Source organism: Danio rerio, chromosome 23 (assembly GCF_052040795.2).
Source record: "Danio rerio strain M-AB ecotype USA chromosome 23, GRCz13ab, whole genome shotgun sequence".
NCBI classification, from domain to species: domain Eukaryota; kingdom Metazoa; phylum Chordata; class Actinopteri; order Cypriniformes; family Danionidae; genus Danio; species Danio rerio.
Genome location: NC_141043.1, coordinates 22,838,592 through 22,862,376, shown reverse-complemented (window position 1 = coordinate 22,862,376; position 23,785 = coordinate 22,838,592). Strand labels below are relative to the sequence as shown.

Genomic DNA, 23,785 nt, shown 5'->3' with positions numbered 1-23,785 from the left:
GCCAGATTACAAAGAGATTTACAGACAATTTTCTACAAATGTTTGACATGATATGAAAGGAATTTAAATTAACTTCTTTTTGGACCCAGACATGATCACAGAAAGAGCACTGCATTAGAAATAATCTTTATTCTTATAAAAATGGGCAGGGTAGTTTTTTTTTGTTTGTTTGTTTGTTTGTTTGTTTGTTTGTTTGTTTTACTCTGGGGAAAGTTTGACAACTTCAGTAATAGAATTTTGGATTTTGTGCAAGGGCACCCTATAGCGTCCAGTATGAATGAAACCTAGTACAGTGTATGTGTTTGTGTGTGCGCGCACGCTCTCAACACTTTGATATAAAGATTCTTTTATTAATTATTATTAATAATAATAATAATAAATAAATATTCTTAAAAAAAACTCTTGGTAGATGCATATGATTATGGTCATTATTATAATAAAATCAATAAATACCAGACAATGTTGTGATATACTTTTATGTCCCTTTCACCCATCCCTACCAACAATTACCTGTCATTTTGAAATGATATGTTATATAAACCAAAACAAACGGTGTTATGGTAGCCTTTTTATTGTCTTAGCTGCTGTGCCAAGGGCTGACTTGGGGTTCTCTGGGTGGACAAATGTCTGTCTTTCTCGATGCCTCACCTGAAGACTGGCAACAGTGAGACGGCGGGCATCGTCAGATGGCGAGGCCACAGGCACCACAAACGGACTGTCAGGGATGTGCTCGTCATTGAACTTGATGGATACTTCATAATCGCCTAAAACAGATAGAGAATTGTCAGCTTATAGTCATCTTCAGGATGAGCCCTGAAGTAAAAAAATAAATAAATAAAAACAATTAAAAAAAGGAAAACCTTACCAGGCTCCTGGACGATGTAAGAGACACCACTGGATCCATCTTTACGGTCTTCAAAAGCAATCTCTGCTTTGCTGGGTCCTTCCACTGCGATGGACAGACCACCAGCTCCTGCTTCACGAGTCCAAATGCTGAACTCCGCTGAAGATGGATAAAATATGAGGCGTTAAAATGTACTTCAGGTATCCCCCAGTTGGAGGTAGCCAAATCAAGCAAGTCAAAATGTTTGATATTTACAATTCAGGATTGGAAGACTCTGACTTGTTCAAGAGCAGTAAAATAAATCAAAATGACAACACATTTGAGGATTTTTCAGATTTAGTTTGTTGCAGAACATGACCAGATACATTAAAGCCCCAAACGAGTCACCAAGAACCATTAAAGAAATCATTACTGGGGAAAATTGGGGATGATTGTTTTCCCCAAGCACCCTTTGGAGGGTATTAACCAAATATGTAGACAAACCAAACATCTCATACCTGGTACACCAGCTTCTGCCCTCTCTAATCCTGGGCCTCCAGCTCTGACTTTATGAGCTCCTCCTTCTCCAAGAGGTCCCACCGTGAACTGGAAGGGGGATCCAGGCACATGCTGACCTTGATACTTCACGCTTACTGTGTGCACACCCATCTCTGTGGGCACGAATCGGATGCAGTAGGTGTTGTTTTCTCCCTCCATTATCTCTGCCTTGTGGACTTTGCCAGATGGGCTGGTCACCTGAGCGGTCATGTCTGCAATGCTGATCTCTGCAGTGCACAGGGCAACAGACATAGATGCATTACAGTACAAAATAAACATTAGCATGATCATTAAGAGCAAGTCTTACCAGGGATCTTTAGACTGAGGTCGCACTGGCTGCCAACATTGGCCACAGAAGCAGCTCTTCTTTTGCGGGTGATGCTCTCCTTCATCCGACCCTCGCCTGTCACTTTCACAGTGAAAGCACTTCCTGTAGGAGTGAAGATATTGAATAAAGTATGGAAGTTATACACCAGATTTAATCTAAAACTGGCAACCAGCAGCAAATACCTGGCACATGCTGGTCTGCAAATTTGATGTTAATTATGTAGTTTCCAGGCTCTGTGGGGCAATATGTCACTTTGCAGGTGCCATCTTCCTGATCTTCAGTGTTGATATCCACTTTACTAGGTCCCTCAATAGACAAACTGAGTCCACCATATCCTATCAAACAAAACAAATTATAAATGTTTAATACAAACAAACAGCATAAATTAATTCACCACGCAAATACATAAAGAAAATTCCATTCACCTGCATCTCTAGTGTCAATGATGAATTCTGCGGGCTCAAAGGTGCGAGCTTCACTCAGGCCTTGACCAGTTACTCGTACACGGCTGGCATCACCGATCTCTGATTGGTTGATCATGACAGAAATGGGGCTACTAGGAATATGGCGTCCATTTTTCTTAATGTTAACAAGATGCTCGCCAATTTCCTTGGGCACAAAGGAAATTCCTTAAGAGAAAAAAGGAGGTCTCAGGTTAGAACAATTGGAGACTTCAAGCTTGACGTGACGAATGCTGCGTTCCAAATCACATACTTGTACTACACCCTAAAAGTATGTACTTTTTTTGTGAAGGAAAAGTATATACTTTTGAGTGCTAAACAAGAGTATGCAAGCTCTTGGACATACTACTTCTTTGTCAACAAATCGTTATATCGCCGAGCCCTGTCAACAATCCACACATCATCCACATTTCTTTTACATTTAATTTCTACTTTATTGGAAAAGCAGGAGCAGGATAATCTGCCATTCGAGAGTCTTTCATGCAGAGAAATCTACTCAGGTCTTTGGCAAAATATGTATTCAGACGTTAATGTCCCAACATGTCTTTATACAAGTTTGTGTTGTTGCAGATGAACTTTAACACTGAAATCATGATTGAAACTTGTTCCGGTTGGCTAGATATTAATTAGCAGTCATACAAGCATCTTTACCGAAGCCTCTCTGCTTCACGGTTGGCCGTGCAACTATCATGTTTGTAGTTTATTTGCACTTTTCACCCGCATTTGTAGTTCCAATAAAATTCACGTCCAATGCGCAATGCAATGTGGGCAATATTAGTGGTTGGAGCGTGGACAGTTCAACACTTCAAATTTCCACTGGAAATAATAAACCATCCGGGAACCTAATGCTCTTTTCAACATTTGGGACATACTAATTCTATTTTCAAATACTATTTAGAATAGATAGTATGCGAATTTGGAGGAAGCACATGTGAAGTCACAGTGTTGTAAACACTTACCCACATGCCCATTTCTGAGCATCTTGAGCAGGCAAGGCTCCTCTCGGCCGGATGGGGTGGTGAGTGTGGCTGTCAGCTGACTGAGGTCAAGCTCACCAATGTCCAGAGGGATGTCAGCAGCTGAGCCCACCTTCAGGTGAGACATGCGCATCGAGTCGTCACCTGTGGACAAAAAGTTCATGACTACAGATTTACTGACTGGCATATCAAAACTGAAGAGTTTTTTTCATTTTTTATTAACTGCTAAATAGTTGCAGTTAGAAGTATAAAGCAATCAGAATTAGGAAAAAAACTGCCATTTGCCTGAAAAACTAAAATCTAACATCAGTATTGACAACACTGCAATAAAAGCAGTCAAATTGCTATTTTCTTATAAATATCTTGTTTAATGCACCTGTGATTTTGGACATGAAAGGGCTGCCGGGGATGTTCTTGTCATTGTATTTAACAATGATATTGTAGTCTCCGGGAAGAACAGGGAGGTATGAAACAGTGCAGGTACCGTCCTGATTATCAGTGCAGCTGATATCTGCCTTTGATGGCCCCTCGATGGCCAGAGACAGACCACCTAATAAACATACAACAGCAGATGTTTATGTTTGATCTCTAAAACCACAGCACAAAGAGGGTCCAATAATAGATAATTAAAAGCTTAATTGATTATTAAAGCCAAATACAGAGGTGAGGATCTATACCCTCTCCAGCATCCTTTGTGTTGACTGTGAAGACTGCAGGCTTATTGACCATGCCATGAATTAGACCAGGACCATATGCAGTCACATGACCGCTGTTGACATAATCCACGTAGAATTGCAATGGACTTCCTAAAATTACAGAAGAATTTATAATTAAGAGCAACCCTATGCTCAACCAAACATTTCCCTTTATGATGAACTTTTTCAGCAGTTTGTACATTGAGAATACATGTCTTTTACCTGGAATGTGTATTCCATCATATTTAATGTCCATCTCATGCAGGCCCGCCTCAGTTGGGGCATATTTCACTGTGACTGTGCCATCCTTGTTGTCTGTAATATCAGGCTTGGCCACTTTTCCAGAGGGCATTCGTACATCACCTGAGGGGCAACGAATATTTCTATTGTTTAACATAATCATCACCTAGAAATCAGTGAATTTCTGAAAATAAATAAATACACTTTTACACAAGTTTACCTGTAATTTCTCCTTTCTGAATGGTGAAAGGAATGACCAAGTCAAAGGGTCTCAGTCCAGCTACATCCAGTCCATTCATACCCAATTGCCCATCTGTAGCCTGTAAAGAAACACAAGGGAATCAGATAGAAGCCATGCAAAATGAAATTGAACGGATGAACAGATGGCCGCCAGAAGCAAAATGCATGTTTCTGAGGTTTAAAGCTAAGAAATCTTGTTAGTTCATTTAATATTAGTTTAAACCACTTTAAAAAATGACTAGCAAGTATAGAATCAGCAACACCAATTGGAAATAAAATGTCAGCAGACAAGAATCCAGAAACTTCATTGTGAAAATATAAAACGATTTAAATGGCCACAAACATTGCTATTTGTTTGTGGAATTCAGTTAGACAGTTTGAAAGCAATCTCATGCTCACACTAGCCGAATTTATTTGCAAAGTGCTAAACATTAGCGGCGTTTAAAATCATACTAGAAACATGCTAGCAATGCTAACGAGCTAGCAGGGCAATATATGATGCCAAAAATATGCCAGCAAATCAGAAACATGCTTGTGGTAGGCTAAACCATGATAGCAATATGATAAATTATGCCAGAAATATGCCAGCAGTGTAGCAAGCAATGTCAGAAACATGCAAGCAATTTGCTAAATTGCACTAGCAGTGTAGTAAATCATAATAAAAAAAAAATCATACTAGCAGTAGCCTATGTCAATCATGCTAAAAATTATGCTAGGAGTGTAGTATATCATAATAAAACATGCTAGCAGCATGCTAAATCATGTTAGGACTAGCCTATGGTAATCATGCTAAAAATTATGCTAGTAGTGTGGTAAAACATGCATTACAAACTCTCAAGTTAATGTTCATCTAGACAAACTTTGTATTAGAAATGACTTATAACATTACAGAAGATCTTACTCTTACTTTTCTAAGTGAATTAAAAAGGTATTTTTCATTTAATACTGATCCCAACCTTTTATGTTAGTGCTTATGATTTTGATATCATGAAACAACAATGACAACAACAACAACAACAACAACAACAAATGTTTTGTACATGAATAAAGATGAAAGCACATAGCAGACATGACAACAGTACCCTAAAACCAAAACGGAAAAAAATAAAATGGAGATGAGGATGACGAGGATGATGCAGCCACCAACTGTGAGAGAGAATGAAGTTCTAATGAGAGATTGCAGGATTGGTCAGTGATTGACCAATCTGGGGAAGGGGGTGGAGGAAAAGCCAAGCAGACAAGTGACACAATGTGACCAACGATGATGTACAACATACAAATAAACAACAACATCTAAAATGCCAACACAAGACAAGACAAGCTCTGCAACAACCAGCCATTTTGTCCAAATGCAGATTTCCCACATTTACTGCTGTCCAAAATGGCTGTCATTCTATGAATCAATGAAAACGCATGAAGTCCACATGAAGTCATGGGAAGATGAAATGAACCCTACACCTGGAGGAAGAGGGAAAAACCAAGAGGGTGAAAAGGGGAGGACGTTATAGGACTGATTGGGGACTCAGATTGGGTAGCAGAGCAGGAAATGGAGACGGGGGAGGAAAGAGGGTCGTGTCAGTACCCATGTCTGGCCCATGTTGGGCGCGTAGGCGTACTGCAGGTTCTGGCTCTGCTGCATTAGTTGGTCAGGAGAGTCACCTTCCAAAGCCTGAGACAGGGCAACAGAATCAAAGATGAAATCCCTCCAGTGACACAGCAGCTTAACCAGGAGGACAGCTCAAGAGATCAAGATTCTTACCATGTTAAAACCACAGTTCATCTCAAAATTAGAGTCATTTTTTTTTAAACGTAGTTTTTCCCAAAACCACAATTATAACGTTGACTTAACTACATTAACACAGCTATGATTTCAAATAATAAAGCATGCTGAGCTCTGCTAACATACTAACTAAGGAATAGCAGCAACCGTCAACATTTAAATTTATTCAGGTTTGAGTTTAAAAAATGGTATGGTCCATGGTGAGTTAAAATAAATAAACAGCATGGTCCTAATGGAACACACTAGGTAGTTTTTGTAAGACTAAACGCAAATCATTAGTTTCCCTATTTAGAAAATGAATGCAGTTGCTGTTAAAAATAAAGGCAAAAATATACCCACAAAAAATTTAAGTTTACAAAATGTCCTATAGAATGTTATTCTCTCAAAATATTATGTATAAAAACTTGTACTCTTCGACCACACATTTTAAAAAAGGCACTTTAGGAGCTTTTGAGGTTTCCATTTTAACTTCTGAAAACTTCAAACTCCTCTAACTGTGATTAAAATAATAATAATAAAAAATCACCTATGACATTAAACTTCTGTGCATCCTTGGCTGAAAGGTGGTTTCAGGATGACAATTGTATTTTTGGATCAACTAATCCCTTAAACTGAGCATTCATGCTTGCCACACCATAATTTCAAGAATAAACTACGCATTAATTCTCACCATAATGACGGTTTGGAACTGAACATTCACAGTGTATATTTATTGTCTACTCCTTTGGAGAGGCTGCTTGTGAGAGTTTGTCCACTGTTTGAAATGAAGGAGATGTGTATGAATAAATGATGTGCATGGCATGTATGTACCGTGACTTGGAAGGGGCTGTTAGGGATGTGCTCTCCACCGAAGCGCACACAGATCACGTATTTCCCAGGCTGCGGTGCAGTGTAAAAGATGTCAAACGTTCCATCCTCATTTTCCACGACGTCCACATCCACCTCGCCTCCATCAGGTGTGCACACGGTACAGGTCACCTTGCCCTTCCCAGCTGCCTTCGCATCCACAGTGATGACAGTCTGCTCTCCAATCTGAATAGTCGGACCAACTCCAGCTCCTACAGAACATGGAGAAAGTCTTAACAATGATCACAAGTAAAAAGCAGGGAGACGGTCTGTTAATAGGGAGTTTAGTACCCATCTTTCCGTAGTTACATTCCACCATGCACTAGATGCAAAATGTCTGGAGCTTCAAGGCAACAGAGGGGTTTAGACAAGAGAAATCAATCATTTATAGAAATAAAAAAACTAAATAAATAAACGCATATATATTCAACATCTGGAACTGGATCTCTAGACCAGTGGTTCTCAACATGGGGTTACAAAAAAATATACAAATAAAATATATTTTTTTAAATTTAAGGTACACAAACTACAGAAGCTTGTTTCTGCCACAGAATATATATTTTTGTTTTCACATATTTCAAGAGTTAATTTAGTCAATACCGAGATCTAAAATCTAAATTGAACGAAAACAATGTTCCAAGTCAGAACTGTGCAAGAAAATACATTTTTTTACAATGTATTTTCATTATGTCTCACTATTCAGATTGAGAAATGATTACAAAGCCAATTCAAAGTCAGAACGATGAGATTTAAAAATTCTCAATTCAAGATTAAACCTTAAAATGGAGTAAAAAGGATGGAACTGATAAAAATCACAAACTGTGAGAAGATATTAAATACTTCAAAATATTGTGGCTCAATTAGTTACTATAAAATGAAAAATAAATAAAAATAATAAATCAATAAAAACTGAAAACATCTTATGGGTTGGGTAGTTTAGGGCGTACTCACACTATGCTATCTGAACCGTGCCCAGGCACGTATTCCTGGTTCGTTTGACAAGTGCGAGTCCTTCGAATCAGGCCCATGTGCGATTCAGTTGGCTGGTTCTAGCCCAGTTGAAAAAAGTATGCCCAAGCGCAGTTCAGTTGAGCTTAGGCGCAGTACGCTAGTAGTGTGAATGCAAAGCGTTCCCGAGTCAAAAACTAAAGATAACGTCTCTTTTAAGGGATCGTTTCATATGGATTTATTAATCATTCTTACTGTTCAATAAACACAAACTGTCGTAGTTTATTAAAGATACAAACCCCTCGCTGCACCTTCAGCAAACCTCCTAATACATGCAGCACGATGACTTTGATAATTTATGAGCGTCAAAATTTGTGGATATGTTCAGCTAAATATTTGACTGCATCTCACTGCATCCCAAATGACTAAAAATATTACAAAACGATATAACTAAAGCAATGTCCACTAGGCTGAGCAAGAGTGCTTCTCTTCCTGTTAAACTGAATAGGCGCATCATCGATGACTTAAGCGTGCTCTGGTTCGGAAGGCAAAATGCAGTGTGAGTCCAGGCCGTCAAGAAAGAAGGGAGAGGGGACAAGTGCGCTTCGGCATGGTTTAAGGCAAATGTACCTAGTGTGAGCACACCCTTAAAGTTTAAGTTTGAGAATGACTGGTCTAGACACCATCTTCACTTCTGCTACAAAGAAATGATGGATCTACTAACATGTTTGTCTTTTACCTCAAATTTCCAGGCACTAAATAGGAAATTTAGTAACATAAAAAAAATAAAAAATGCAAGCAGAGACAAATAAAATAAATACCATGAGTTTATACATTCCACCATATCAAAGAGCTGTAAAGTTAGTGATTAGTCAATCATTACTTCACTATTGTACTTTAAAAAACTAAATTAGAAATTGCAGGATAAAAGTACATCTCCACTATAGTAGTAGTAGTACAAGAGAGAATGGCAAACTCTGCATCGTATACAGCAAAATTCTGCATGCAGAACCAAATGACAAGACTAGAGCATTATTCAAAGCGCTTACCCAAACCATGACCTCCAATTGAGACTGAGACGGTGAAGCAGAGCAGGGGAAAGTGAAAAAGTAACAATCAGGGCAAAAAAAAAAATTCAACAAAATGTGCAAGTGAGGAATGAAGTGATGGGAATGTGAGCAGCGCTGCTAAACAGCAGATTTATATGTGTATGTGTGTCTGGGTTGGGGGTGAAGATTAGAGAAGTACACTGAACAAACTCTATGGAAAAATAAAAAATAGCCTGAACACTGAGGTTTAGATAATACCTAAAAAAAAATGATTCAAACAACACAGTGGATAGCCAAAACATTTACTTTCCAGTGGCTTCCAAACCACAGGATTTTTCAGATCCACTGATATGATGTATATACTGGCAAATGATCTTCGGACCTCAGAAAATGGTAAATAAAGAGGCACCCTTTCTTTTGTGCATTATGGAAAATAAGCACTGAGGCTCATTTTTCAGCAACTAAAAACCTTAATAGTCTAATGATTTTGTACTGGAGATCTTATTTTATTTCGTTATCACAAGAGTGTGAACCAACCTCAAATTCTTATAATTATGTTCAGGCTTGGGTGAATAATGACAGTATTTATGCTCATCCATATTGAATTATCATCAAGGCCTTCTTTATTGGATCGTCATGTAGAGCCAAACCACAGTATTGACTTTTAGACATGCTGTGCATCATACACCTCCAAAGCTCTGGCAGCTCAATAGTTCAATCTAAAATGAATATAAACAGCTTGTGCACTGTACATGTGGAAGTGATCAGTAAATGTACAAACATACCTGTGACTGTACACTTGCTGGCGTCTCCAGTAGGCAGGGCTCGAATGCGATATGGAGAATACGGGATCTCATCACCACCATACTTAATAAGAATGGTGTAACGGCCGGTCATGTCAGGCACATAGGACACAAGGTAGGTCCCGTCCTGATTATCACGAATGTTAGCCTTCTTTGGCTTCCCATCAGGGTCCTAAAATAAGCATTGAGAAGCAAATGGATTTATTTAAAAAGGTTGTACTAGACAGTGGGCATGCTACGGCTGTAAAGTGACTCATCAGCTCACAGTTATCTGGACGGCCAACAGTCCCTCTCCTGCATCTTTGGCGTCAATAGTGAACTCCACGGGCAGACTGGCAGGAACACCAGTGGTATTCAGGCCAGGACCGCTGCAACGGACTTTACTTGCGTCATGAGTGGGCAGAACCTTCACCTTATAAGGACTGAATAAAGAAGGCAGAAGAGAGAGGGAAAATAAAGAGCAGGGAAAGACAGGGACCAAGGGAATTTAAAAATGCACCAGACCTGCTATAATACCAACTCCGGTAGTCCATGCCAATGCCACAAATTTCACAATATTTCAAATGCCAAATTTGAGGCCCGAGCATAAACTAATCTGCTATTAAATACTGCATGCTGTTAAATAGTCATTTAAATAATTATTAATACTCACTATCTAGGGTGTTAAAAGTCTGATATAATCATATTTACTCACAGAATGTATGTACTGTATATTACTGCATGAACCATTGTTTATACACTGTAAAACCCAAAAAGTTAAGGTAACCATTCAAGTTTAAAAACTAATCCTAATGAGTACTGTGAACTTACTCCATTTAAGTAAACAAAGGAATTTGAGCACAGTAGAACCCAATTATAAAGAGAACTTAAACCAATTGAGTACTGTAAAACCCAATAAGTTAAGGCAACTCAAACTGTTTATCGAAACAGATTGCTACAAACAACTTCAGTTAACTAATATCTATACGAGTACTGTGAACTTACTCCAAGTTGAAGTAATGGGGTATGTAATTAACTCGTTACTTTCAACAAAGTTCAAAACCCTTTTCAAATTAGTAGAATTAACTTTCAGTAAATTGAGTTACCGACACTCATTTAGTTTGATAAAATTGACTACTGAGTTTTACAGTGTAGTAATTACCACATCACTAATGCACCATTTACACTGGTATTAACATATGAATGATCAATTAATGACACAAAATACAAGTAAAAATGTAGCCTAAAATGTTTCGAGTTTGTTCATCCATTTCCAGAGGTAATTACAATTTCAGATTAATTAAAGATTCTCTTTAGAGTCACTACTGACAAGACGTGTAGTGAAAAAGTGCAGCAAAAATGAGATTTGTAACAAAATTCTGATTATGGTCAAAATTGGTAATAAATCTCAGCTAGATCCATAATAATAGCAAGTAAAACATGGCCTAGAAAATTATTTGGGTGAAGTGGTATCTCTATGGTGTAGGAAGACTGATCTGTTTTTCCAAGTCACCTCTGTGGGATCTCCTCATCAGCATACAGAACATTAATGGAGTATGGCCCCTCTCTTGTGGGCACATAGCTGACTGTGTGAGTCTGGTCACCATTATCCACCACCTCAGCAGGCTCCACAACACCTACAAGACATAAATATTGTCACCAACAACCTTAAGTGGAATGGAGAGAAAAAAAAAAGAAGAGGATTCTTAAAAATCGAACTCCTCACCTTTGGGTCCCTGAACTCTGACCTGCAGTGGCGCCATACCAGCCTTGCTTGCATCCACAGAAAAGACCTGTGGGATATTGGCACGCACGTTGTTTCCAAGCCCCTGGCCCTGACATTTCACTTTAGTTGGGTCAACAGTATCATGGACAGGTACAGAGAAAGGGCTTCCTGTGGCAGGACAAAAAAAACAAACAATATTTGGATATGGACTATGAGAATTGGAAAATAAAGAAGAATATAAATATAATTAAACTAATAATAATAATAAAATTAGTCATATAATAACATTTATGAAATCTGACCAGTGATTGGTTGGCCTCCATAGGTGACATTGAGGTTGTATGTCCCTGGCTCATATGGGATGTATTCAACACAACAGCTGCCATCTTTGTTATCGGTGCAGGACATTTTGGCCTCAGAAGGTCCTTCCATAGCCAGCCCCAGTCCACCAGTACCAGCCCCACTGCACAAAAGACAAAGTAGTGAGGCAGAGCACTTTAATCCAAGATCTACTAAGACTTTGATTTGACTGAAGGAGCAGCAGCTGAAGGTTGAAACGCAAAGCAGAATGCTGCTCACCGGGTCTCCACGGTAAATTTGTTAGGTTTGTTGGTGATGCCAGACTGAAGTCCTGGACCATGCACACGCACACGCGCCGGGTCACAGCCCTCGGTCACTGGCACACGGAAGGGGCTTTTGGGAACCGGGGAGCTGTCATATGCAACCTCAACACTGTGTGTACCTGTTAACATACGGTACAAAAGATTAGTGTGAAGTACTGTCATTTCACAGCCATTTTAAAGAGCGGTGCATATTTCTGTTAAAATAACCACCTTAATGCATGGATGTACACACCTTATCAAATTTGTTTATTTTATGTATTAAACTACTAAAATAAAAAAATTTAAAAATTATGAATAATTCTTAGAGTAGAAAGATAGGGGACAAGCTGCAGTGTTCTTTTTGAGTGAAAAGATTGTATGTTTTATCAAAATAATAAATGCTTGGTAAGTTTTTCTTTTTATCCTAACTGTATTTAAGCACCTGTATTTAAGAGGTCACAATTTTGATTCAACTCTACACATGATCTTAATTCTTCTTTTTTACGATTCAGTCACCTATATTTTTATAGGTGCACAAGACTTCACATTGTTTTATATGCGTTGCTCAGCAGCACGGACGCCTCCAAATGGCGATTAAAGTGTCACCTGATGTATTTAAGAGGTATAATTTACTCCAAAGTTTAATTTCTGACTTAATGTGATGTATTCACGCATGAGCGGACATACTGTTTGTTTACTACAGTGTACTGTTTACAGAGCGCGTGTGCCCTCCAATGATGTCTTCTTTTAGTGAACAGAACCTGCACAGGCTGTGAATAACAGGTAATAAAGTTGTAAATAACATTCAGTTTGATGCACAGAGCAATTGTTTGGGGGTCGTGCGAGAAGTATGATTTGTGTGTGTATTTTTAATTTTTTTATTTTTCTCAAAGTGACGGCAGCCATGTCATAAGCATACTCGGCAGTGAAAGTAAAACCAAAAGTCCGTAATGATTACGACAAGCATTTGATATCTTTTTTCTTTCATACCCAACAGTGTTGCGTATGAGAATAAATCTTTACTAGGTCAGTAATAACTACTCTAGCCTATATAATGTTGAATATAATGCAAGAGGGAATCCGATAATGACATGTTTCAATTTACCAGTGGAAAAAATTATCTAATATTGTTGTCAATGACAAATGACAAGCACAAGTCTCAAACATAATAATTCAACTTCAAAATTATGAAAAGTTGTATTCTGATAATCACTTTGTGAATAAACAACCAGGACATATTTAAAGTCTGTTCAAATGCACAATTCCAGAACTATACAAAATTGAGCATTTTAACCAATAGTAAAACTACACGTATGGCTGATATTCTTATTGTTGTTGTTTTACCATAAATTTGAGAAATAACAATAATAATAGCTTACTCTTATTAACCTTTATTTTACATATACAGAATCGTGAAAAAAAAAAAAAAAAATCGAGATCTTGAAAATTGTGCGAATCATGATTCTCATTTTAGCCATAATTCTACAGCCCAACTGTACTTTCAATAACAGATAGATCAAAATTCATAGAGAGATTCACAAACTTAAAGCACCTTTTAAAAATCTTTCAAATACCCCAGACATAATGTTTGAACAATAAATGTAATGAAAATTATCAAGTTTTTCATTTGCACTCTTGAATAGCTTCATGTCAAAATCTGTTTATACAAATCCACAAAAAATGTGATATTCCTTGTTGAAAAAAACAACACGCAATCACGCACGCACCCCATATATGGTCTTGTATTCCACAGGTTTGTTAAACACATAATACCCATGATGGATAAGAATCAAATAGAACAGTTTTCAGAAATTTGCACAAAGAATTCCAATTGTTTTGTTTTTTTAATCATGTTAAGTTGAAACAGAAACAGCCCTAACACTCACCCTCCTCATAAGGCGTGTACTCCACTTGATATGTGCCGTCTCCCAGATCTCGGATCAGTGCTTCAGTGCGGTTGCCCGATGGGTTGTTGATGCAGGTTTTGATGTGATTGCCTCCGGTTTTAGTGAGCGCACGGGCATCCACAGTGAAATCTGTAGTGGCTTCCCTGAAAACACCTACAGGCGAACATTCAAAAGTAACCAAATATCCAAATACAGACAGCGGATTCCTGAAACAAATCTCAGAAATCTGCACTACCTTTGCCCTCCACTCCGGGTCCGAACACTTTCACTCCACTGGTCTCCACAGCAGGCTCCACATGGAGTCTTGCTGGGAAGTTTGGCACATCCTGGTCCCCGTAGCGGATGGTGAGGGTATAGGCTCCAGGGTAGAGAGGGACGTAAGTGATGGTGTAGGTCCCGTCGCCGTTGTCTTGAATGTGGACTTCAGCCTCAGTGCCATTGTCAGAGATGATCTCGATGGTCAACTCAGCAGGGCCAGCATTAGTGCAATCCACCACAAACTGTCCAGGCTCGCCAACCTTCGCCCGCTCCAGTCCTGGCCCAGAGCATCGCACCTACACATGAGAACAAAATGTCAGGATATGGATCAAAGAGTACATTTTCTCTGCCGCTAAAGCCAACATGAGGCTCAGATGCCAAGTCTGAGGTGTTGCGCAACACTAAGAAAATTAGTTTATAGACTAAACAGCCCACGAGAGAGTTTTCCTGACGCCTTTTTGTCGTCTTGTTAAACCAGCAGTAATGTTTAACTTCATTTCCAAAGTGCTCTCACCTTGGATGGGTCAGTAGGTGCAATGGCTTCGATGGGGAATGGACTGCCAGGGATGGGGGCGCCATCATATGTCAGTTCCACCTCATAGGGTCCCTTATCTCTTGGGATAAAACGAACTTGGCTGGTTTCTGGGCTCAGGCCTGGTTCAACTTTACAGGGCACTGATTTAGCAGATGGACCAGTAACCTTTGCGCCAACTTTGCCCTGACCGCCTGCACCTTTAGATTTGACTGTGATCTCCTGATCCTTTCCAACAGTCATTTCTGTAGAAAGAGCAAACCGTTTGATATGTGGTAATTCTAAGGGTATTCCATTACAAACAAAACAAGGAAATAGATTACTTACTACTTCCAAGACCAGCCACTTTAACTTTACTGAGGTCCAGAGAGGGGGCAATTGCTACTGCAAATGGGCTCTTGGGAATAGGGTCACCACCGTAGGTGACATTCAAACCCATGTTGCCCTATAGCAGAAATGAGATGGTAACATTTCTCTTGTACTCACGGTTGGAATTAAAATGACAATATTCGGTTCAAAGCCAAGCAGTCATGCGAAGGAAACATCCAATGCGTGCTTACCTGTTGGACAGGGGTATATTTGACAGTGTGAGTGCCATCATGGTTGTCGATTATGTCGAAGTCACGGACTGCATCTCCCTTGTTGGGTCCAGTGAACTGAGCATCAAGCTTGGCCTTGCCTGCAGCCTTTGTGTTCACAGTGAAGTGAGTGGGTTTGTTCAGCTCCACACCTTGAAGAGAAATAAGTCATTTTTTTCTATCACTGATTTGAGGCTAGATTAGATGCACTGATTTTAAATTTTAAAGTATATCGTAATTTAATTAAAAATAAATGAGTATTAAACTAAATCACATATTTATTACCACCATTACTATTATTAAAAACATTACAGTTTTCTTAAAAAAAGGGGTAATACTAAAAGAGGTTCTTTTTAGTACCATAATAAACTAAATAAGAAATACTATGCATTTTTATTGTGACTTAATTTTGCCCTTTCCTTTTTCTGTCATAGCAATAAAAAACTACTATCAAAATCTTCCAAGAACATCTTTGGATACCAAAATACATTACCAAGTTACAATTTCTATTTTGCAGGATTATAACAACACTAGGAATCACTGAGGTAGACGCTTGAAAGTACTTAAAAATGTCTAATTTGCTGCCATCATTATAAGCAGGGACGCACAAGTTAGTTTTGTGTCCATTATCTTACCAGAACGGCTAAGTCCAGGCCCCTCAGCTTTAACCTTGCTTGCATCATGAGAGGGATCAACCTTAATTCTGATGGGTGTCATGGGAATGGTCTAGAAAACATAAGCTTGGTGTGAATAAAAAAAAATCCCAACTAGATCAATCACCTCATTTACTTGCACTTCTTCTCACCTGATCAGCAAACAGCACCATGATGGTGTAGCTGCCCGCTCCAGGAGGAGTGTATTTAACAGTAAATGTGTCGTTGTCATTTCTAATGATGTCGAAGTCTATGTCAGCCTCAGCAGGTCCCACCACACCTGCAGCACATTTGATGCCTATGCTGATGTCGCCTAAACAGAAAGAACCACAAATAAATAAATAAAGCTTATTTGTTCCCAAATTACAGAATGAGAATAACTTGCATCAGGGGATTAAAAGCCATTACCCTGTCCAGCCTCAGCACAATCCACAGTAAAGTATGTTGGATCATATGCTTTGAGGCCTGTCTTGGCCACTCCAGGTCCAGATACTTTCACCTTATTGGGATGACACCCTGCCCCAATGTTCATCTGCGCAACAAACACAGTGAAAACAAATTAGGAGGATTTTCAGTATGAAAAAAAAAAAAACATTAAAGGGTTTGATACAATCAAAGCAAAGACTAATTTCACTCTGTCAGTGTTATTTCAATTCATCTACCGTTTTAATTTTTATGACAATATAAAGCAGATATTCAATTTTTACTCCCAGATGCATGATCCTAACAGACTGAACTGATCAGAGGAAAAAATCCAGTAAAGATTTAATCAAAGAGTGTTCAATAATAGTAGAAAGACTAGTAAAAACACTACAGCAAACCTTTGCTAATAATGTTACATGATTTATTTAAATATTCTCCTCACACAAATTTTACATCCAATAGCAAAACTCTTAAATACATATGCAATAAGGTCAGCCACAAGAATAACTTCCCTCAGCTTTATCACTCTTTTCAAAATCCTGACAGGGGTTTTGCATTTGCAAAGTGATTAGTAAATCTGTATAGAAGGCTTTAAATAAAGTGTTCAAACAGCAATTATTTAAGAACCTAAGGATTTGAACTCACTCTGAACGGGCTCTCTGGGATGTTGACGCCGCCCCAGGACACCATCACAGTGTGTTTGACTGGTTTGCGAGGGGTGTAGCTGCAGCTGTATGTCCCATTTCCATTGTCCTTCACCTGCACATCGACTGGGTTTCCATCACGGTCCTGAGATGGAGAGAAAGCGTTAGCACTTTCCTTTTCAGAAATTAAACTTAGTCTTTCTGAATCAAAGTAAGATTCAGACCTGAGCTTGAATCTTCAGAGGAGCTTTGCCACCCAGTTTGGCATCCACGGTAAACTCGGCTGGTTTGCCAACTGACAGGCCTGAGCTCTGCAGACCGGGGCCATAAGCCTTCACCTGATTTAGAAAATGACATGTCAAAAATACATTAATAAAACCGCATAAACACATTACACTGCATGTGTAGATCTAAAGTTTTTAAATATTTAGATGTCATTGTTAATATTTTTAAGGCCACGAGTGGTCGTGTAAGCATTTCACTGCATATGAATAAATTTTGAATACATTATAGACACACAAACTATATAGGTACTTACAAATTATTAAAATACTGCAATTTAGAGCTTTGGATTTTGTTTTGTTTTTCCAAGAAAATGACAGTTGGTTAGAATATCTACTTTTTTCATTGTGCCTGAACATTGGTGTTATCCCACTAAACATTGCTTTCTTGACTAATTAAAAGCATTGCCATTGTTTTGCCTGAAAATAAATATGAACTTTTGAGGGAAAAAAGGCATCCTTTCTGTTATTCTGAATAATTGACATTTTATGCTCTAAAGAGAAACATCTCTATTAAAAAATTCTAATTCGAAAGAAACATTTAGACATTTAATTTCAGAACCAATCAAAAGGTTTGTGTTAATCTAACACACATCGCTAGAAATCTTATGTCCTGAGAATGAGAATTTCCAAGTGGCCTCTTAAATTTGTACAATAGCTGTATATGCTAGGAATAATTTTTCACATGAAACGCTTCTAGAGTCCAGATTTATTACCTTGTCAGGATAAAAGTCTTTTCCTGGGGCGGGCATGATTTCAGCCATGAAAGGGCTGAGCTGGATGTCCTCATTCTTACAGAGCACATGAACTGCATATTCACCCGGTTCGGTGGGCCAGTACCTCACGTCACATGAACCATCTCCCTTATCATCACATTCAATCTTAGCCGGGGAAGGGCCTTCAACAGAGAAACCTGAAAGGAGAGTACACACAATTTGTATTGAATTAAAAAAATAAAATAACTGTATGCTTTTCAAAATAAACTGTAATTAAATTTAGTTGAACATACCTAAAGTGCCCACATCATCACCAACAGCTTCCACAACAAAGTCAGCAGATTTGCCCACAACGCCACTCTCTAGTCCTGGACCCCACGCCCTGACCTGCTGCGGTCCTGCTTCAGACCCGATCTTCACCTCAAACGGGCTGGAGAGAGGAAGGAGAAAAAAGATGCGTTCATTCTGTCATTTAAACAGAACATCAAGGACTAGCACTTTTTTCCCCAAACTGCCAAATATTTTATGAACAAATATATTTTTAACACACAAAATTTAAAAGAAACACATTTAATTTTTAATTATAATCTTACATTAATCTTTTTGTCATTGGTTTTGATAATATTTATTATAATTTATTTAATTATGAATTTAAAAAAAATAAGTATTGATAACACTCTGACTTTAATTTAATTCCTTTTTTATCAGTACTCCAAGGAAATGGAATTAAAGACTTACAATAGCTTTAAACAACATTTTACAATATTATAAGTACAACAGTTTATTCACACACAAAATAAAATAAATAAATAAATAAACAAATACAAAATAAATATAATACAATTAAAAATAACAATAACAATAATAATAATAATAATAATAATAATAATAATAATATATAATAAATATAAAAAATGTAAACAAATAAAAATATAAATATAATATAAAAAGAATATAAACAAATATAATATATTATAATATTTATAAATATAATTAACATAATAACAACTATAATATAAAACATAATACAAACAAATAAAAATATAAATATAATATGCACAAATATAAATACAAATATAATACAAATATAATAATAATAATAATAATAATAAGCACAAATATAAATACAATATACATATAATAATCATAAATATAATATAAATATAAGTCATAAATATAAACAAATAAAAATAAAAATAAATCATAAATATAATACAAATATAATATAATAATATAAACAATACAAATATAATATAATAATATAAACAATATAAACAATATAAATACAATATAATAATCATATATATATATATATATATATATATATATATATATATACTAATGTAAATATACAAATATAATATAATATTATTATTAATAATATTAATAATAATAATAATATAAAAATTATATTAAAATAAAACATAAATAATAATAATTAATATAATAAACATAAAAATATACATAAAATAAATAAAATCTAATATAATCAAATATAATAATATAAATTATATAAATATAATATAATAATATAAAAATAACAAACAAATAAAAATTTGCCTCGTACACTTGAGAAGATTTAGCACACTTGTAGCACTTGCAGAGAATGAGTATGTGTGGATCATTTACCGCAAACCGAGACACTGGAAACATGTTTACAATGAGCTGCTCGTGTCAAAGCATAGCAGTGCTGTGCTTCAAATTACAAAACAATGCAGTCTTTGCCATTTGATAATCAAACTGAATGACATGTTCTCAGGTTTCTTCAGATAACTACCAGCCAAATGATTAGTAATACCAATTCCTATACTCTCCTATTTAGGGTCAATTGACTGTTCAGTGTTTTAATTTTAGGTGGTGTAGGATTATCTTAAACCAATATGGTTTCAACATTTGGTCTCAAAAATAAGATAATTCGAAAAACGTTGGGGAAAAAAAACAGCAATTGATAAGCAACAATCTTTAGAATATCAACAACAAAAGAAACAAAGGTGAGGTGGAGGATGAGTAAACGATGGCAGATTTACATTTTTGGGTAAACTTTCCCTTTAAAAATGATGCTTCTTGCTAACTTTAATAAGTATATAAATATTGTATTTCACCTGCGTGGGATGTGTTGACCGCCCCATGTGATGGTGATGATGTAATTTCCAGGTGTGGAGGGGTAATAATCAAAGCTGTACACGCCGTCTCCCAAATCCTTCTTCTTACAGGGCTCCTCGAGACCCTCTGTTTAAGAAATACCACAGTTGAGTAACTGCATGATAAATCATCTAGCACTGCAGCATTAATATAGACGTCCACTCACTGGGCCCTTTGATGGTAACTTTGAGGTCTCCGGTTCCTGCTCCTTTGGTGTAAACCTTAAACTCGGCGGTCTCCTTGACCCTCAGGCCTTTAGGCTGCAGACCGCGGCCCTTGGCTGTACACAGGCTTGGATTACAGGCTGGTGAGAACATACAAGCAAGTCAGAACAAACTGTAGTTAGCAGTTGAACACATCCATTCATGAAAGTGCTGTACAAGTTGAGCTCTATATATCTGCAATAAACAGTAAAACCTATTATTATTATTATTATCAATATTGTACAGACTTTACCATAACACTTTCTAATGGATGGAAAAATACAACCAGTTAAATTAACTCAGTCACACTGTGATACTTAAATCATAACTTTGACCTTTTCTCATAATTGTCATTTCAGATTTTATAATTTTCCAATTTTTAATTGTATACAAGTGTAAGGGTTTTAACATGTCAGGAAAATACTTTCTGAATCTGTGTTTGGGTCAAAGACAAAAAGGCATAAATAAATAAATAAATTAATTTAATTTAAAGAGCTATTATTTAGCTTGAACTTTATACAGATACAAATAATAATAATAATAATAATAATAATAATAATAATAATAATAATAATAAATAAAAAACAAATTTAAAGTTTTTTAATGTGATCGTCAATAAACGATGATGGTAACACTTTACAATACGTTTGTATTGGCTAATGTTACTTAATGCATTTACTAACATTAACTAACATAAACACATACTGTAATAAAGGTTGTTATTGTTTGTTTATGCTTGGTAATGAAAATACAGTTGTTCATTACCAATTCATGTAAACTTATGGTGAATTAACTAATGTTAATAATCAAGAATTTAGATGTGGTTACATCTAAATACATTTACTAATGCATTATTAATGAGGAATAAATGCTGTACAAGTATTGTTCATATTAATATCATATTATTAAAATGTATGGACTAATGAAACCTTAACGTAAAGTGTGACCATTATGACTAAATCACACATTAACATGATTTACATGATTTTGTGACATAATAAAAGAATTAAAGGATTACAGTGCAATGCCAAAACAAAACAAAATTATATTTTATTAAGCTTTCATATTTGGACTCTAAACTTGAATTGAATTTTTTTTTAGAAAGACAGGCAGGAAAACCCAGTGCATGTTGAGGATCCGATATTAGGCTCTACTTGTAGACTAAATTCTTATCTTTTTCTGTTTTGAGCAGAATATCCTCACAAGAGGAAGTGATTGTGGCAAGAATGACTGCACAGTGCTGAATAACTGGTGGAAAAACTGTCTGATAATAAAATGCTATTTTCAATGTTCCATTTGACTCCTGTAGCACACATTACTGAGTCACAGCAATTTTACTTGGCTTCCAGAAGCATGAATAACGTTGTCTACACAAGTCTCCTGAGGCACGAACACCGATTAGCACTTATATGGGCAGTTAAATCTTTTCAGGTCGATTAAGTCACCGATCCAAGGTGATGTAATGAGACTATACTTACTATACTAGACCAGTGTTTCTCAACCACGCTCCTAGAGGAACACCAACACTGCATGTTTTTGATGTCTCATTTGTCTGTCGCACACATTACAGGTCTTTCAGGCTCTGCTAATGAGCTGATGATCTGAATCATGTGTGTTTGGTTAAGGAGAAAAGGAAAATGTGCAGAGCTGGTGGTCCTTCAGGAACATGGTTGAGAAACGCTGTACTGGACTTTACTTGCAAATATCAAATAACACTATGTACTTTTAATAAACATGCATGATATTGTTATCATGGGCACATCTTGATTATTTATTTTAATTTACACTTAGATTGCATTTTAAAATATTCAGATTTTTATTTAAAGCGATATTTAAATGCACATTAAGATTTAATAGGGCAATTTTACTTTAATTTTGCCTATGATATGCACAAGATTTTAACTTAAGATGCTCTCATTCTTTATGGGCCTATTTGTTGTTATTGCTTTACAATTTGGTTAGATTTGTTTTATTACACTTATGATGTAAAGTACATGAAAGGATTTATTATTATTATTTTTTATAAATAGTTTTATTAAATGGAGCTAAATAATATAATAAACCTAATAAAATTTATTTTTAACTAACATAAATGCTGTAATAAGGCTACACAATATCGTTTCATCATTGAAATAGCAATGTGCACAATTACAATGGTCACATCGCAGAATACGCAATGTTGTGTCTGAAATATATTAGAGAATTTGTCTCATTTCTAGTCCAGAAAACTAAATTTCAAACCAAAAACAAGCTTTTACTTACCCCTTTGGCAGATTATTTGGTCACACTTTATTTTGATGGTCTGTTTGTTAAGTTACATTGCAACTAATTCTCATTACAATATCAGTAGACTGTTAGGTTGGGGTTAGGGTTGGTTGACATGTGTTTGCAAAGTTTCTTATAGTCAAATAAATGTTTGTTGAATGTCTGTAACAAAAGATATTGTGCAGACAGTCTACCAATACTCAAATGGACCATCAAAATAGTGTTACCGATTATTTTACTTGTTTTAAGTTTGACTTAAATTAATTTTGACATCAATTCTGAAAGTAAAAACAAAGCATGTTTATTTGATTGAAGAATTTAGTTATTTGGACTAGAAAAAAAAACAGCAACTGTAAGTGAGATACTGAAAACTATTAGACTCTCCAGAAAAACATTAAAATGGATCTGGTGAAACCGTATTAGTGATGTAATATTAAAAATAAATAAATAAAAATTAATAATAAAAAAAAATAAAATACTGCAATATCAAATTTTTCCAATATCGGCAACCAAACAGGAAAACAAAAGGAGATTGACAGAAAAGCAGCAGGTCAAGTACCCAAGAACTATCCAAGGAAACAGGAAATGACATCGAAAGCCAAAAGGAGGCCGATCCAAAGAGAGAAGGAGAGATACCAGTGGATGCAGACGACATCCGTCCTTCAAAAGGAGAGACAATTGCCAGTGAAGGGAAAAAGACAAGAAAAAGAACAGAGAGAATAGAAGAACACAAAGCAAGAACACATAAAACAAAACACGCACTAGACAGTCTATTCAGTAGTAATAGACTTCCCATGCCTCAAACTGTGTCCTGTGTCAATATCTTCTTCATCTACTTCCCTTTCCTGCCTTTCACACTGAACACATTCAACAGACCCTTTAGGATTTCACAGGAATTTTTTCTTGCCTAAAATGACTTGTTTTGGGGCCGTTTTTTTTTTTTCAATATTTGCTGCATTTATCATGCAGTAAAATATACACAAATTTGTATTCATTATTTATTTCAAGACACACTAGGCTTTAGAGAAGTCAGATCTGCAAAGAAACTACTCTTAACTGTATAAAGACTAGTGTCATTTTTTGATACATTATAGGCTATAAATCATCAAAATAACAAAAAAAAAAACA

At 36.4% G+C, this 23,785-nt stretch overlaps 1 protein-coding gene across 4 annotated transcripts in view; it reads right to left on the bottom strand.

Annotated features, from left to right (window-relative positions):
* The window catches only part of flna (filamin A, alpha (actin binding protein 280)), a 55,031-nt gene that overhangs the window by 6,460 nt on the left and 24,786 nt on the right, over nucleotides 1-23,785 (bottom strand). The window contains exons 9-42 of one of the 4 annotated variants that reach the window (XM_087306871.1): nucleotides 20,356-20,493; nucleotides 20,150-20,276; nucleotides 18,341-18,477; nucleotides 18,048-18,244; nucleotides 17,275-17,388; nucleotides 17,052-17,195; nucleotides 16,392-16,515; nucleotides 16,136-16,296; nucleotides 15,966-16,056; nucleotides 15,313-15,482; nucleotides 15,080-15,197; nucleotides 14,735-14,997; nucleotides 14,198-14,516; nucleotides 13,942-14,115; nucleotides 12,033-12,195; nucleotides 11,756-11,916; nucleotides 11,454-11,621; nucleotides 11,241-11,364; nucleotides 10,014-10,170; nucleotides 9,731-9,920; nucleotides 8,946-8,969; nucleotides 6,913-7,160; nucleotides 5,905-5,991; nucleotides 4,303-4,402; nucleotides 4,065-4,205; nucleotides 3,825-3,953; nucleotides 3,524-3,697; nucleotides 3,130-3,291; nucleotides 2,135-2,338; nucleotides 1,892-2,044; nucleotides 1,689-1,811; nucleotides 1,342-1,608; nucleotides 866-1,003; nucleotides 649-764 (exon numbers count right to left, since the gene is read on the bottom strand). In XM_087306871.1, the coding sequence (XP_087162997.1) occupies nucleotides 649-764; nucleotides 866-1,003; nucleotides 1,342-1,608; nucleotides 1,689-1,811; nucleotides 1,892-2,044; nucleotides 2,135-2,338; nucleotides 3,130-3,291; nucleotides 3,524-3,697; nucleotides 3,825-3,953; nucleotides 4,065-4,205; nucleotides 4,303-4,402; nucleotides 5,905-5,991; nucleotides 6,913-7,160; nucleotides 8,946-8,969; nucleotides 9,731-9,920; nucleotides 10,014-10,170; nucleotides 11,241-11,364; nucleotides 11,454-11,621; nucleotides 11,756-11,916; nucleotides 12,033-12,195; nucleotides 13,942-14,115; nucleotides 14,198-14,516; nucleotides 14,735-14,997; nucleotides 15,080-15,197; nucleotides 15,313-15,482; nucleotides 15,966-16,056; nucleotides 16,136-16,296; nucleotides 16,392-16,515; nucleotides 17,052-17,195; nucleotides 17,275-17,388; nucleotides 18,048-18,244; nucleotides 18,341-18,477; nucleotides 20,150-20,276; nucleotides 20,356-20,493 (5,306 nt within the window). The remainder of the gene's footprint in view (nucleotides 1-648; nucleotides 765-865; nucleotides 1,004-1,341; nucleotides 1,609-1,688; nucleotides 1,812-1,891; nucleotides 2,045-2,134; nucleotides 2,339-3,129; nucleotides 3,292-3,523; nucleotides 3,698-3,824; nucleotides 3,954-4,064; nucleotides 4,206-4,302; nucleotides 4,403-5,904; nucleotides 5,992-6,912; nucleotides 7,161-8,945; nucleotides 8,970-9,730; nucleotides 9,921-10,013; nucleotides 10,171-11,240; nucleotides 11,365-11,453; nucleotides 11,622-11,755; nucleotides 11,917-12,032; nucleotides 12,196-13,941; nucleotides 14,116-14,197; nucleotides 14,517-14,734; nucleotides 14,998-15,079; nucleotides 15,198-15,312; nucleotides 15,483-15,965; nucleotides 16,057-16,135; nucleotides 16,297-16,391; nucleotides 16,516-17,051; nucleotides 17,196-17,274; nucleotides 17,389-18,047; nucleotides 18,245-18,340; nucleotides 18,478-20,149; nucleotides 20,277-20,355; nucleotides 20,494-23,785) is intronic. The other 3 variants (XM_087306873.1, XM_087306872.1, XM_087306874.1) reach the window with 3 other exon arrangements.